General features: G+C 33.4%; 1 protein-coding gene across 11 annotated transcripts in view; it reads left to right on the top strand.

Moving 5' to 3' along the window:
- Window positions 1-10,672, top strand: part of caps (capricious) — an 810,649-nt gene extending 799,977 nt beyond the window's left edge. For all 11 annotated transcript variants that reach the window (XM_074132378.1, XM_074132376.1, XM_074132375.1 and 8 more), the window contains one exon: window positions 6,949-10,672. In XM_074132378.1, the coding sequence (XP_073988479.1) occupies window positions 6,955-8,481 (1,527 nt within the window). In that variant the 5' untranslated portion in view covers window positions 6,949-6,954 and the 3' untranslated portion in view covers window positions 8,482-10,672. The remainder of the gene's footprint in view (window positions 1-6,948) is intronic.
- Window positions 10,673-15,126: the final 4,454 nt, after the last annotated feature.

Raw genomic sequence — 15,126 nt, 5'->3', positions numbered from 1 at the left:
CCTCTTGACATGTTTTTTTCTAAATCCATATACACATCCATCGTTATATATTCTGCAAAATACGTAAACATATAGTATTTCAAAACATTCTGCACGGCCTTTTCTATAGTTGTGTTATTGCTAACAAAATATTGAACAAAATCTGATGCAGAAATTCGAACCTTCCTTCATTACAATTACATTTTTTTTAAAAAAAGCAGAATTTCATGCAAACTTTTAATTTAATTTAAATTACTTATTTACTTCCAACATTTTTCGGATAGAGGATAGCATAATAGCAAAACTTTTTTATGTAACAATCCCCTTTGAAAAACAATTTTTATGAGAAAAAAAAAAGGCAGTCTTCACAGCTGGAGATGTCAGTAACTTAAGGATAAAGAAATAAGTTCAGAACATAATTAAGAAATAAGGGAACCTTGAAATTCGTTTAAGAAAATTGTACACCGATAAGCCTGTTTTTCCAACACAGAATTTTAGCTTGTTACGAGCTCGTAATTTAATTCACTAAGATTTTATAGTTGGTTCAGACGCACAATTCACTGAAATGGCACTGTTCAGTCGGGGTGCAGAGTACTAATCTTCTGTAATCTTCAGAAAATTCAGAAATACAATATCAAAATTTTCCAAATATTGAACTTTATTTACATCTGGATTTTCAATAATTTATTGACAGCTAATGATAAAGTACCTTAGGAGTACTGCATGAGGATCTGAAACTACTTTAAAAGAGTTTCACTTGTATTTACTCAAGAATTGGATTGAAAGCTTAAAGAAAATTGGATTAATCTTGACATCGTTCTCCCTGTAATTGAATCCATATTTGTTGTACGCTCTTAATAGCTTAAATAATCGATCACCATCTAAATTACAGGATAACAGTATTGATTATGCGAATTCTGATCACCTACATTTGTGAACAATCGCCAGTTGAATCTCATTTTCATTACATTCATCGGAAAAACAAAAACTTTTCCGCAACTCCTGTACTTACTTTTCCTTCCACCCACCTGTGTTCTTCTTTAAAAAACCGTACCAGAAATCCTAAAATCTGCTTAATAAAGAATTTATCAGAATTAAATTAGTAGCTTTGTTGTTTGTACCCCTTCTCTGTAAATAATGTATAAAATAAGACTTACATGTAAAGCTGTAAAGACCGCAGTGAAGATGCATCCAAACCAGTAAATGGGGTTTTAATTTAGAGTTTTTGAGGAGTTTGTTGCGAAAAGGAGTATGCAAGTTGGGGGAATGATTAAACAGTTGGCTGGGGAAACGTGGGAGATAAAATGTGGGCACTGTTCTTCTACCTTCCAGAACTGGCGATTTGTTTTTTGTTTGTTTTTTTTTTTTTTATGACTACTATACTTTAAAGGAAACGCAATGGTGCGGATATTTTGGTACTTTGATTGAGTATTCCCTGAATTCAAGTGCAAAAACGTTTTTTAATTTTTCTTTTTCGAGATATTTGTTCGCGCACGTTAAGGAGGAGGACAAGCAGTAAATAATCTTTAAAAAAGGGGTCGTTGTAACCAAAAGATTTCCTCTTTTCCTTCTGTTTCTGTTTGTCGGGATCCATTCGGTTTGATCTCCTCGCCCAGTTAACCACCCTCATCCTGGCCCACGTGTCCTGCCTAATTCTATTTAAGCAATAAAGCTGCTTCTACTACATCAGTGACTCCAGTTTTCCTTCTGATTTCGGAGTTCCTAATTTTCTGAGCATTTTGAATTCCCAACTTGCTTCTTTCTATCACACTCTGAGTAGCTCTAAGATGACACTTAGTTCTCCTGGTCAAGGTGCAAACTTGTGCTCCATAAAGAAGGAAGGGGATCTCGCCTCAAATACGCGGCTCTTTAGCTGGATGCTCATCTTACTTGTCTTGAGGCTCCAGAATCTTTTCTAGGCTATAGCGATGCGTCGTGTTTATTTACTTCAATGTGCTATCACTGAATGATATGAGCTGACCCAGGTAGTGCTTTCAATCTATTTCAGTTTTGAACCTTCAAGAAACACCTCACCAGCGCCCCATCATCGATAGTCATTAAATAATTATTTTCTTTTTCTTTTGTCTTAGCGATTCTCAATTAGAAATGTGGCTTCGCCATTCGGTGTTTCACATTCTCGTGACCCTGATAGTTCTGACAAACACTGTCTTCATTAAAACTCACTTTCTCTTCCTATTTCCTATCATCTGTTTAAGATTCTCAATTTTAAAAAAGAAAAAGCTGCTACATTCCATAATCTCCTGTGAATTTACTCTGCGAATATCTCTGAAGTGAAAAGTTAAAGAAAGCACACATTAAAGGTATTATTATTAAAGCTTTCAAACCTCCAGTTGTGTTGAAATTAAAGAGGAACCTTAGATTGGAACCTTTAGGGAGCATGGTAGATAAAGGCTAATGTATCCTTAGTTCCCAAGACCTTAGGGTACCTGTTGATAATAATAAATTCGGAAGTTTGTTTCCAAAAGTCGAGTATTTATTAATTATTTCCATAGGAACACTCTGCACGCCAAAAATAAGTGTATAAATGCGCCGAAACTTGTGAAAAACTAAATAGAATTGATTTGCTTATATGTATATCTGTAGTTGTAAATGTTACTTGAACGTTCAGTTTTCCTTCATAACTAGGCGATGTAACGTGTGAGTTATTAATTAAATGAGGTAAAAACTAACCAATATGAATGCATATCTTTCGAAGAATTTTTGTAGAATCCCGAATTTCAAAACTGAACTTTGTATCCTGATAAATTTATTTCTACAATACTCTTAGCCTGAATACAGATCCTTACTTTCGTAAGAGCATCCTCTATTTCCCTCAGTTTTTCAATTTCTTGATAATCTCTTCACTATATCGCTTCGACATTGCCAAGGCAGGTTCGGGTACTCAGAATTACGAGTATGTACTTATTCCCTTACTAGTCCATCATCTCTTTCATTGCTCTTAATCCCCGAATGTTTACAGATTCAGAACAGGCTCCCCATCATTTCCTGAGCGTCTGCAAGGCGTCTTCTGCATACTCCTACTAGAGCGAATGCTTGCAGTCTTAGCTGAATTTAGCTAATGCTTTTAGTGTCACTTAATCATCAGACCAGTACCTCAACTCTATTGCATCCTCTATTGTAACTCACCGCAATCTTATTCTACATAACTTCGCCTAAAAAACTTAAATCTTATTAATGCCTTCTTGGATCATAGGTTATATATCGTAATTGTGTAAAAAAAAAAAGAATTTGTCTACCTGTTTGCGTTTGTTTCATCCTGTAATTTGTGCTGAATAGCTCCACGAAATCAGAAAAATTTTCATGTTTCTCTCTATAACTAGTACTTTTAGAACTGTTAGGATTATGACAGAAGATCTTTATCTTCGTTGTATTGCTCTTCATTCCCCGAAGGTCTAGAGGTCCAAAACAGTGTACCCATCCTTCTCTGAGCGTCTGCGAGGCGTCTTCTGCATACTCCTATTGGAGAGAATGCCTATTATCTCAGCTGGGATTAGCTATTGCTTTTTGAGAATCATTTAATCATCAGACAAGATCCTTATTTTATTAAATGGTTTTGGATCCACTCTAGCGCCTTGCAGCTTCTAATATTCCACGTAACTTGCCTGGAACAAATCTAGCAATCTCCTCAATGCCACAGTACTTCCTGAAGTGGTTTCAAAATCAGCTAAACTTCCATTGCTAAAGTTGGCTTCTTCATCGCTAGAGATACTAGCCATACGTACTAGCTAAAAGAGCATCCGCCGGTCAGTAGGAAAATAGAGTATCTTGGCTCAACTATTTTGTTTAAAGATCCAGTGAAAATTCAACAAACTGTTCCTCGCTTGAGTGTTTTTTCGTTGCTTCGACAGGCATTTTCCCCCATCAATTTTTAACCTAAATGTGGTCAAATTAATAATTTTTAAGCCCCCATATACATTGAACTGCCTAATTACAGAACACTTAGTACCTGTAGTGAAATAAATGGTAAAGTAGCAAATTTTCTGCTGAACAAGAACAACCTGTTTACTAAACCAAATACAGTTTTATTAACCGTTTTTACTAATTACAGCTTTTTTTCTCCCCCTACTTAATAATTAGTGTGGCATAACAGGAAAGAATTTTATTCCGCTGTAGACGCCACGTTTAAAAGCTAAAGCCGTTAATTACACAAGCTGGGCGCCTAATAAAAGATATTAGAGGCACATAACGACGGGGGTAAGGGTTATTATTTTAAAAGTAATATTCACGATGGGAGGATAATTACTGTGGAAGCGGCAAATGATGATTAACATCCAGCCTCTGGACATTCCCTTCACATTACTCACTCGGGAAATGTTTAGAAATGAAAATACACTGCAGAATGAAAAGCAAAAAACAATCACTTATTCCAAGAATATTGGATAATATTGTTTTGAAAATTATTATCAATTTATTTTCCTATTTTCTAGTTTTATCACTAAACTATTTTGAAAACTAAGAAATATTACAAAATAGCTGAAATATTTCATACGTAAATTAATCAAATAAGTGTAAATAAACATTCAAACAAACAGAGCTTTTTAGAAATGTCTCCAGCAGCCTGATGAAAGTTTTCCTTGGAAATAGTATTTGATTTAAAGAAAATCTGTAAAATCCTCACCTTTTTCTATTAAATGAAAACGGTTTAAGATCCCAAAGAGGTTTGTACCTTCAAAAAGAAGTTATGTGCTAACAAACCTCAACGAAATACATTCCTGTTATGTAGCGTTTGAAAAATAATGCGAATCCAATGAGTAAAGTGACATCTAGAATTTACTTTTAGGATGTTATTAGATTAGCTACATCTTTCAGGCATATCTTTATGCGTATCTCAGAATAAACAACGAAATAAGAATTAAATTTTTGTGCATTTCTCAAGACTCAAGAATTGCTTTGCACTACCATGCCACTAAACAGTCAAGCTGAAAAGATGACACCCTAAAATGTGTAGAGTGCGCCAAGATGGAAAAAATGTACAAAGAACTTTTCAATTTGTCCATATAATCAATCTTCTTAACTTCATTTGCTTCTGTTAAACGTTACGACATAATTAGGGCAGTATCTATAATATACCAACTAATCTTATTTAACGTCAACCGCAATATTTTTTAAGTTTAAAAGATAGCTTTAGTTTCGTAATAAGATGTTGCGTATTAATGTCAAAAAAAAAGAACAGGTACACAGAATTATTCAAACTAGAAATGAAGATATTTAAATTCTTTCTTTAATTGAAAAACACAAACGTTTTCTTCCTTTATATGAAACATTCACCATTAAGACGGTTTATCGAAAACCAAATAATGAGAGTTGGTATTTTTCTACTACTTTTTAACGTCCAACAATACTATCAGTAACTGATTAGATCAAATTGAAATACATATACGAGTACTTAAAATTGCATGCTTGCTTACACGCTAATCTATCATCACATACCATCCATGAGATAGTTATAATGCAGCTGACTAACGTTAACGAAAAGTTTTATAAAAGTTCCTGATAATGAATTCATTTTTAATTATGTGGATGTCAGAGACTATTTATAGATAACTTTTTTAAAAGCAATGACTGCATTTACCTTATTCGGTTTTTGTAATTTTTTCTTATAGAAACATTTTTAATTCATTTATTATTATTAATAAATTAAAAGGTCTAAAGCTTGAAAGAGGTTTGTGAAGATGTTTCCATGCTAGATTTCAGACCTTCAGATCTAACTTTAACTTGAACAATTTCAATGTGCTCAAATGTCCAATTTCAATGTCCAGTCTACAATTGTGTTCCTTTTAAAATTTCATCTTTCAATGACGTTTACCTTCTTCTGTCACCAGGTTATCTTTGTCTTGTAGCATTCCTTTTTTTTTTTTGATAAATTTAGTAAAACAAGTGAAGAAATACCATTTACAGGAATTCTTTTATCTTAAGGAGAGCAGGAGGCATAAGGATGACGTTTATGTTTTTATGCTGCTTGGCCGTTATACACAGTTAGCACTTATTTTGAGAATATACACTCAAACGTATTTCAATCACTAAGAGCCCTATTTATTCAGACATAGGACATAGCAGACTCCTGCTTTTCAGACGTAGATTGTCGTAATGTAAAGTTGAAACAAGAACAACTTAGCCGATAAGACCTGATTTGTCATTATTGTTTTACAGATCAGCTTAGAGTGGTCAGATCTTTCAATGCCCCAATAATTTTAATTGCAGCGATAAATTAGTAGTTTTATTATTTATTTTGTATTATGACGAGGCGTAAAACAATCTAATAACTTACGCTATTGCTGCCAAAGAAAAGAAGAAATTACATCTAATCTGTATAATTTTGGGCTATTTTCTACTTAAGGATGCTTTGACATTTATAGTAAGAAAAATTGTAACCTAATAGTACATGTTTGCCAGTAAAAGGAAGATATCGAACAGCAAAGCCCACAGTTATAAATCATTGTCAGAAGATTTGTTATCAACCTCCACTTCCAAGTCTTCTTTACGTGCTTTCTTGGGGCTATAAGGATAATTGTAGGCCTATTAACGGGTCACTGCAGGCTCAGAAAGCACATGCATCGCATGGGCCTGGCAGATGATAGCCTTTGTAGGTTCTGTCAGGAAGAGGAAGAAACGGCACTGCACGTGTTGTGTCAGTGTGAGGGGCTCGTATGGCTAAGGATGTTACTTCTCGGGGAGGAAAAACCAAGGCCTGAGAGCTTTACCCAGGAGCCACTCTCCAGAATTAAGAGTCTGATTAAACGGACGGGTCTGGAGGGTGAGCTCTAAAGCCGGGGAGCCACAATAGATCCATAGGGGTCGCGGTGGCGCAGGCCTTGAGGCCACCCTAATTTAATCTGATCTAATCTAATCTACGTGCTTTCTTTTACATTTCTGTACGATCCCTCTCTATATGGACTGCTTTTCTGCATTAATCACTCTATATCTAAATATTATTTACTCTTGTTTCAGGAGGAGATGTTGTGGAAGGCGGCAGCAGCTTGGTGGATGGTGACGTTCATTTTGGTTCATTACCGTCCTCTGGAGGCCATCTGTCCTAACAAGGAATGTACTTGTGACGACGTAACACTGGTTGTTTCTTGTATCTATGCAAGTTTAACTGTAATTCCAATAACGCTAAATCCAGCCATCCAGCGGCTGGTATTAAAGCACAATAAAGTGCGAGCTGTAGACGCAGCGTTTCATTTTTACAGTGAACTTCAATATGTCGATCTGTCATTTAATCACTTAGTGTCCATACCAATGAAAAGTTTTGAATCGCAAAAGAAATTAGTAGAATTACATTTGGATAATAATAAACTTTCGGCTGTCACTAACAAAACTTTTGATGGACTGCGGCGATTGACTGTGCTTAATCTTAGAGGTAACTTTCTTGAAGATTTGCCTGACAAGTTATTCAGTGCTTTGCCACAATTAGAAGAGCTTGATCTTGGGCAAAATAGAATTAACAGAATAGACTCTACAGCTTTTCTTGGTCTAAACTCTTTAAGAGTATTGTATTTGGATGATAACCAGCTAAAGGTGGTGCCTACACCGTGTTTTCCATTACTCGGCAGCCTTGCCGAATTGCATGTTGGTCTCAACGCTTTTACAATATTACCTGATGACGCGTTTAAAGGATTAAATCGTTTAACAATTTTAAATTTAAGCGGAGCCGGTTTACTGAACGTAAGTGACAATGCATTCCGTGGATTGCAAGTGCTTAGAGAGCTTGTAATTACCGACAATCGTCTAAAGAAAGTGCCAACCAAACAGTTGAGCCTCCTTAATCGATTAGAAGAACTGGCTATTGGACAAAATGATTTTACTACGCTGGAAATGGATGGTTTCAAGGGATTAGTAAATTTGAGGAAACTAGATATTACTGGTGCTTCACTTTTAGAAAAAGTTGAGAAAGGGGCTCTTGCTGAAAATCTAAATCTAGAGACCCTTATCTTAAGCAGTAATAAAAAATTGGCTTCTGTAGAAGAAGGATCTCTGGCAGGGCTACCAAATCTAAGAGAACTGACACTGAGAGACAATGCTTTTAAAACGTTTTCAGAATCACTAGTCGCTTGGCCAGAATTGAGAAAACTGGATGTATCTGAGAATCCGCTCGACTGTAACTGTAAGTTATTGTGGCTAAGAGAATTACTGGTGAGAAGAAACGCCAGTCAAGTGTTATGCGCACAGCCAACATCTCTGAAAGATAAATCTTTAAAGAATGTCTCACCTGATGATTTAGGCTGCGCTTTACACGGACCTTGGCCGCATGCTATTATTGGTGGCGTTTGTGGAGCGGTGGTCGCCTTTACAGCACTCTTGGTAATCATCATATACAGATATAGACTTCGAGTAAGGGACGCTTTTAAAGATTATAAATGGAATAAAAGGGCTATGGCGCGTAAAGAGCATGAATATCAGAAAACATTTTCTGATGATGAAGTACCTAATTATATAATTCCGCAACAGACTTTAAGAACAATACCGGTGACAGAACTGTAGCTAGAGCTGATGGGCACCGGAGCTGCTTCCCCTGTAGCTCCTCCTCCGCCCAATGTATTCTATTTCACGGAGAAAGAGAATAGACGAACCACTTTAAGAACCCATCATTCTGGCACTGCACCCGCCACCGGCTTTTCATACATATCCGGTGACCAACTTTACATGTCTAATTGTAACACATTTCGTTCGGCACCGAGAAGACATCACCACTATGCACGACCTATACACGCTACACCATAATTCTTAAATGCACTAATAATACTACAAATAACAGTGTGTACTGACTGATAAAGCTACTGGCGCCAATCTCTTCAGATGTTAACGCGCCTTAAAAAAATATATTTACAAAAAATAGCGAGCTATTTATAAAGAAAAACATTTTACAAAATTATAAAATGTAATTTTATATAAATAAACATATTATAAATAAGTATTGAGGAACAGACTGTGCTCAATATGTTACCTTCATTATTTTTAAAAACTTCTTTTTTTTTAGGGTAGCTTTTTTATATTATAAAACACTTAAGACTTTTTATAGCAAAAATAAATAATAAATAGGTAATGATGTAAATAACGGCAATCATTTGTATTTATTTGAAAAAAAAAAAATATGTCTAAAGCATTAGTTTATTAAACAGTTCAAACCATACTTTTTTTTAATATAAATTTTTCATTTAAGAACAAAGAAAGAATTTATCGATAAAATTTATCGATAAGATTTACCCCTCACAAAAGTGGGTGTTTTATAGTGATTATTCTAAATTGTACAGTTTTTTTAGTAAGTTACTTAAGTATAAATTTATTTTTTAAGTCTAGAATGTTTTCTTATAATAAAAAGTAAATAAAATTAATAAGATAAAAGTTTAAGAAAAATGTTTATTGTGCGAAATTTTTTAAATATATATAAAAACAAAAAACAAAACAAAAACTGCATTCAAAAGCAAAATAATCACACACCTTGAAGGTGTAATTTTGTAAATATAACATTGTACAGGTGTAGATTAGATTAATTGTAATTTATATTTTTATTACAGAAATTTGTAAAATGTGGTTCTTCTTGATTTTTCTTTTCTTTTTCTTTTTTTTCACTTTCATATTTAAGTATTTATCTTGTATATGTTGTGTTGGAAACAGATGAAAAACAGTAGAGCATCTGAGAAAGATTCCGCATTTATCACATTCCCATTGTATATTTAGAAATTGTACCATATTGGAAAGTTAAGAATTACTGTAAATAAAGTACTAGGTAATTTTTAGCACTTAGTGAAATAAACTATAAATACAATTTTAAAAACAAAAATTACAAAATTTTATGAAGTTCTCATTAAGAATATTGTGTCCTGTATATTTAAATATTTTTTTTTTTTTTTTTTTTTTTTCTTAATGCAACAGTGCATAAATTCGTGTAACAATTTTTAATGAAGTAAGTAATTAGCCTTAAAAAAAGATTTTTTTACAAAAACAAGTGATGCTGGGCTATTTATATTTAAAGGGATGTGAAGAAGCAATAAGAAAGGCTACTTTTATCACTTATGTAATGCTTTTGATTTGGAAGTCAAATCAAGTTAAGCAATAATGATTTAAAAAATCAATTTATAAGTAATCTATTATTATTGGGACAATTGCAACTTTATTATAAATTCTATTGAAAATTGATTAATTATGTTTGCCACATAAAGCAAAGAATTTTCATTTCCCCCCCCTTAATTGTACATTTAATATTTTGGCTTTGTTTCCTCTGACCCTTTAAATTAAAAAAACATTTAAATCCTTTTACCAAATTGTGCAAACCATAGTTTAAAACTATAAATATAATAGTATTGTTAAAACTAGATTTAGGCCTACTTATTGCATTTATCTCTGTATCTTTATACTAATAATATACAAGAAATTAAATTAAAAACAAAATCGTGTCGAGAAAGAAAACTAGTCACTTTTAAGAGCATAGCTAGTAAGATTAATTCTGAATGAATTTAATTTTCTTATAGATCATAATATTTTTTAGTTAAATAAACATTGAAAATAAAGAATAATTTTCAAGAATGGATGAAATATGACAAATTTAAAACAAATCTTTATAAATTCTCGCCCTCCATTTCTTTAAGAAATGAAGTTACAATTGATTTATAATGACAATGTACCACTTTGTAATTTTGATCCTCTATATTGGAATAAATTCCATCCTTTTTAAGTGTTTTTTTATTCATTTTTTTAAAATTTATATTATATAAATATATATATATAAATGTCAGCAATATTGACACTAGTACTCACTCATAAAATGAGACACATAACCTAAGTAAACTCTAGGATTACCTACTACTCTCTTCAGGTGAGTACGCATGGTCACTGCCGTTTTAATCGCCCAGAAGGATGATCTCTGGACTATGACAAGATGAAAAAAATGGCAGACAATAGGATTTGACTCAGTCTGTAAGTTCTGATGAAATAGTGTTGATAGGGAGTTCGTGCAACGTGGACCTACAAATGAAATTTCCAAGCCTATCTGGACGGTTAGATTTGAAACAAAAAAATGGAGCGTTAAAAGGTAGTGCGGTTAATTTTCGACTGAAGATATTGAGAATTCTTGGAAGATTGGAGCGTTTCGTTTAATCGCACTGTTCAATATCGTACGTCCTGGTGGGTTTTTATATAAAAATGTATAACAGTCGTTATTAAGTGAAAGACTACATTGTTGGTCCAGTAGACTTTTATGTAGATGAACTTCAGTTCGTTTAAATCGTGTGTACGGGTATTGCCTAGCAAGTTTTTTGACTAAATACAGCCCAAGAAAACGGACAACATTGGCAGGAGGATTTGGAATTGAGCCCTAGTCGATCGGAGAAGAGTGAAAGTAATGTTTTATTATTTGGTTTCATTTAATTTAATATTTTATTATTCGAACCATTCCTCAAACGAAAAGAGATGGTTTGGGACATTTATTTGTGTAATTACTAGATCAATGTGAGGAGAAGTATAGGTGTGAACTTACCCGTTAATTTTTTTTTTTTTTAATTTATCACGGATCCTTTTTTATAATAGGTGAGTGATTTTAGAGGCAAGAGGTTATATTTTAATCTTCTACAAGAATTGGTTATTTTAAAAGATTATTAAGTACATCTTCATCACATTTATTACAATGTCTATGGTTAGCGTTCATTCCTCCAAAAAGCAGTATTGAAGCAAATTTGGTAAGTACAGATATAAACTTTTGGTTTATACGTATTAGACCATGTTTTGATTTTAAGACGTACTTGTTCCTGCGTTCGCTTTAACCAGTAAAACCAATGGTTTTTTTATGTTAGTTACTTTATGTTTTCTGACTCCTCATCCAACATGGCAAATAATATACTGAATACTATTAATTTTAGATTTTAATTCTATGAATTAAAATAATATTCAGTTTAACTTAGAAAGGAAGTATCGGGACCACGAGATCATTATCCTCTCCGATAAACAGGCTGCCATTGAAGCGCTGAAATGTTTCAACAAATCAAGAATGGTCTGAGAATGTCTTAGCAAACTCAACGATATGAGCAGAGGTAATACAGGGATCCTAATGTATATTTTATAGATCAAATAATATGTAGTTTAATGATTTGCAGTAATCATTTGGTTGTATAAGAGACATAATTACAATTACCAAACTAAGGAACTAAAAGTATAATTTAAGAATCAGAAAATTTGGATGTAGTGCAGAACCAAAATGATTTTTAGAGTAGCTAGCCAGTTCTAAATGTGCACATTAAGGTAGCAATAGGCTGTTCCGAAATCTGCCCTTTTTCTAAAGGGTCTCTCTAGCCAACACGCCAAAAGCCTTTTACTATTATCCACATTATATAAATTATTTTCTCCAATTTATGGCTTTGACCTGGCGCAGTGCTTAGACACAGACAAATCCGTGTTGGTAAATGTAACAGAAACAAATCAGAAGCGTGCCGAGACCAAAATTCCGCAAACTGTGATTGGTTTCCTCAACAGCATTGTCGACTCAGTGGGCACTTGAAGTAGCTGGATTTGAGGCAAATTGGCACCTGTGTATACGTCGGTCTTGGTGGAGGAAAGTCCAAAACGGACTAACTGCCTGTGTGGCCATTATCCGAAAAAGATTTTGACACTTTGAAAGTGCTATCAGGTTTGGAGGAGTACATACTCTTCTTGCAACCCTCTTGAATCTTGGAATTACTCTGATATCAGGTACGGATGAGAAGGTGTAGTCGCCTGGCATCAAGAGAGGAACAAAAAAATCGAAGTTATAAATGAAAGTACCCAAAGCAAACATGTTTTTAATAAATCTTGCTACAATTTCCTACCTTCCTTTCCAAAAATGAATTCCAACCCATACTACTTAAGGGTCCTCCTCACAAGAGCCTTGAGTTTTTCTTTCTGTATAACCTGTTACAACTTAGGAACTGTCCTCTAAGAGAGGTCCTTGCCAGCTTTTCAGGTTCCTTCATAAGATAATTATAGCGGTGAGTTAAAAATAAAAATAATGTCAATGATCGATCAATCTCACATTCAGTAGCAAATTAATCTCCCCTATCTCGTTTAGAACTAAACCTCGATAAATGACCAACTTCCACAAATTTCACAGCAAGAGGCAGCTATGTAGTTTGGGCCATACTAGCCGTATAATCTCTCATATAACTATCCCTTCTACGCATACCATCTTTTACTTAAATATTTTAATGCCTCACCAAATGCACACGTAGACGAAGATTTCCAGGTAAGGAACAGTGAAAAACTAAATACAAATTTATCACTTTAAATTTGGAAACATGAATATTAATTAAACAACTAGACGCGTCGAACTAACACTAAAACTAACCCAGAGGTTACTGTGGCCCCAGTTATTAGAGGAAGAAGAAAGAAAAATTTACTTAACATTTGTTTGCAAAAATTTAATTTTGTATTAGTTGTGTTGATATCATATTAGCTTGATACCATATCAAGGTTTTCAACTCTTTCCGTTCAAAGGATATTGAAAACAAGCAGTTATCTCATTCTCAATAATGAGTAACTTTGGAATGCTAATCAAAGGGAAAAAGATTTATTTTAATATAAACTCAACTAGAAACTAAATTGTTCTAAATTATCCTACGAAATTCAAAATAACAAATGTTTTAAAAAACCTTCATGCTATTGATAATGTCAATAACTTTTTAATAATACCATGTTATGTTCAAGGATAATTAAAATTTATTACTACAAAATTGTTGTTTTCCAGAATATTAATGGTTTTTCTAAATCAGTCTACTATAAATATTACATTATTTTCGGAGTGTTTTGAAATTGAAAATAAAAAAATTGTTTCAGTGAGACTAGTCTCATAAGTTATGTAGTCTGGTTTGAAGAACACATCAAGATTCTGGAAAATTTAGAAAAATGGGTGAGCTGAAGGACCCAAAAAGAGATTTGAATAGAAGTGTAGATCTATATTCCATTTGAGACATATTCCAAATGAAATTTACAAGAGTCTGAAAAATCTATTAAAACTCACAATCGAAAATCTGCCCAAATACTTTATGAAAAGTAAAAAGGGTATATTTAAGAAATTTAGTTCTAAACAAAGTCATTAGATAACAGGAGTTACTCGATAGAAAGAAGCTATTAACTGCAGTTCTAGTAACTGCCGCGAGATCGCATGAGTTGTCGGATTTACACTACTCTGTACTTTACGATCCCAAGTCTTGGAATGACGAACTGAATGAAACCAAAACAATGAGAATTCATATCCTCATTAATCCTCATATAATTAATTGTACATATTGTAAAATCGAGGCACAATAAAATTCTGAGGTTCATGTTAGCTTGACTTCTCCTAATTCAAATGTACATTTTTGGCTTCAGACGAAATCAAATAGATACTGGAAGGACCTTTACTTTCCGACCAGAGAGTGTATCGAACATTTTCGCTCTATTTTTTTCTATTTCTACATAAATTTTATCTCGAATTCCTTCTATTTGAGAGTTTCAAGAGTTTTTTTTAGGCATAAAAAATTTTCATTTTGAAAATAGTGTTCAAACAAAATAACATTTTTTTGACTTAGAGGCTTATCGCTTAATGTAATTAATTAATTAAGCGATAACCACTGCGACATCTACATACATACTAACTGAGAAAGGATTCCATTATATCATAAATAAAAATAAAAATAATTTTCTCCCTGAAAAACTCTTCCAGACTGAAAATAAAAAAAGGACTAAGTATTTCTCCAAAAGGCGAGAGTTCGCCACATTTTCCTCTCGCGTTGTTCAGGCAGCAGCTGCGAAGATGAGCTTAATTGGTCACCGATTATTATTATTCCTTAATTAGGAGCGATTCTAGAACAAGAGTCCTTGATTACTCCCCAATAAAAGACAGAATCAATAGGGAGGAGGCAGTTGTTTGTTGTTCTACAAGAGATATTTCCCTCTCTCTTTCTTTTCTTTTTTATTTTTTTATGAGCTCTTCGAACCAATAATGTGACTTGTCATAACTTGTATTTCAATTCAATACTGGTATCAATGATTAATATGTTTGGTCTTACTACTGTATTACCATAACTAAGTATCGTTAAATTGACGAGTATCTTGCATCCCTATACATGTCGACGAGAAATTATTTGGTTGAAAAATAACTTTTAGGAAGATTTCGGGTATTTT

Source organism: Rhodnius prolixus, unplaced genomic scaffold, assembly GCF_049639745.1.
Source record: "Rhodnius prolixus isolate KJV_2025 unplaced genomic scaffold, Rpr scaffold_4, whole genome shotgun sequence".
NCBI classification, from domain to species: domain Eukaryota; kingdom Metazoa; phylum Arthropoda; class Insecta; order Hemiptera; family Reduviidae; genus Rhodnius; species Rhodnius prolixus.
The sequence above is the reverse complement of the archived record's forward strand: the minus strand, read 5'-3'. Positions and strand labels throughout refer to the sequence as shown.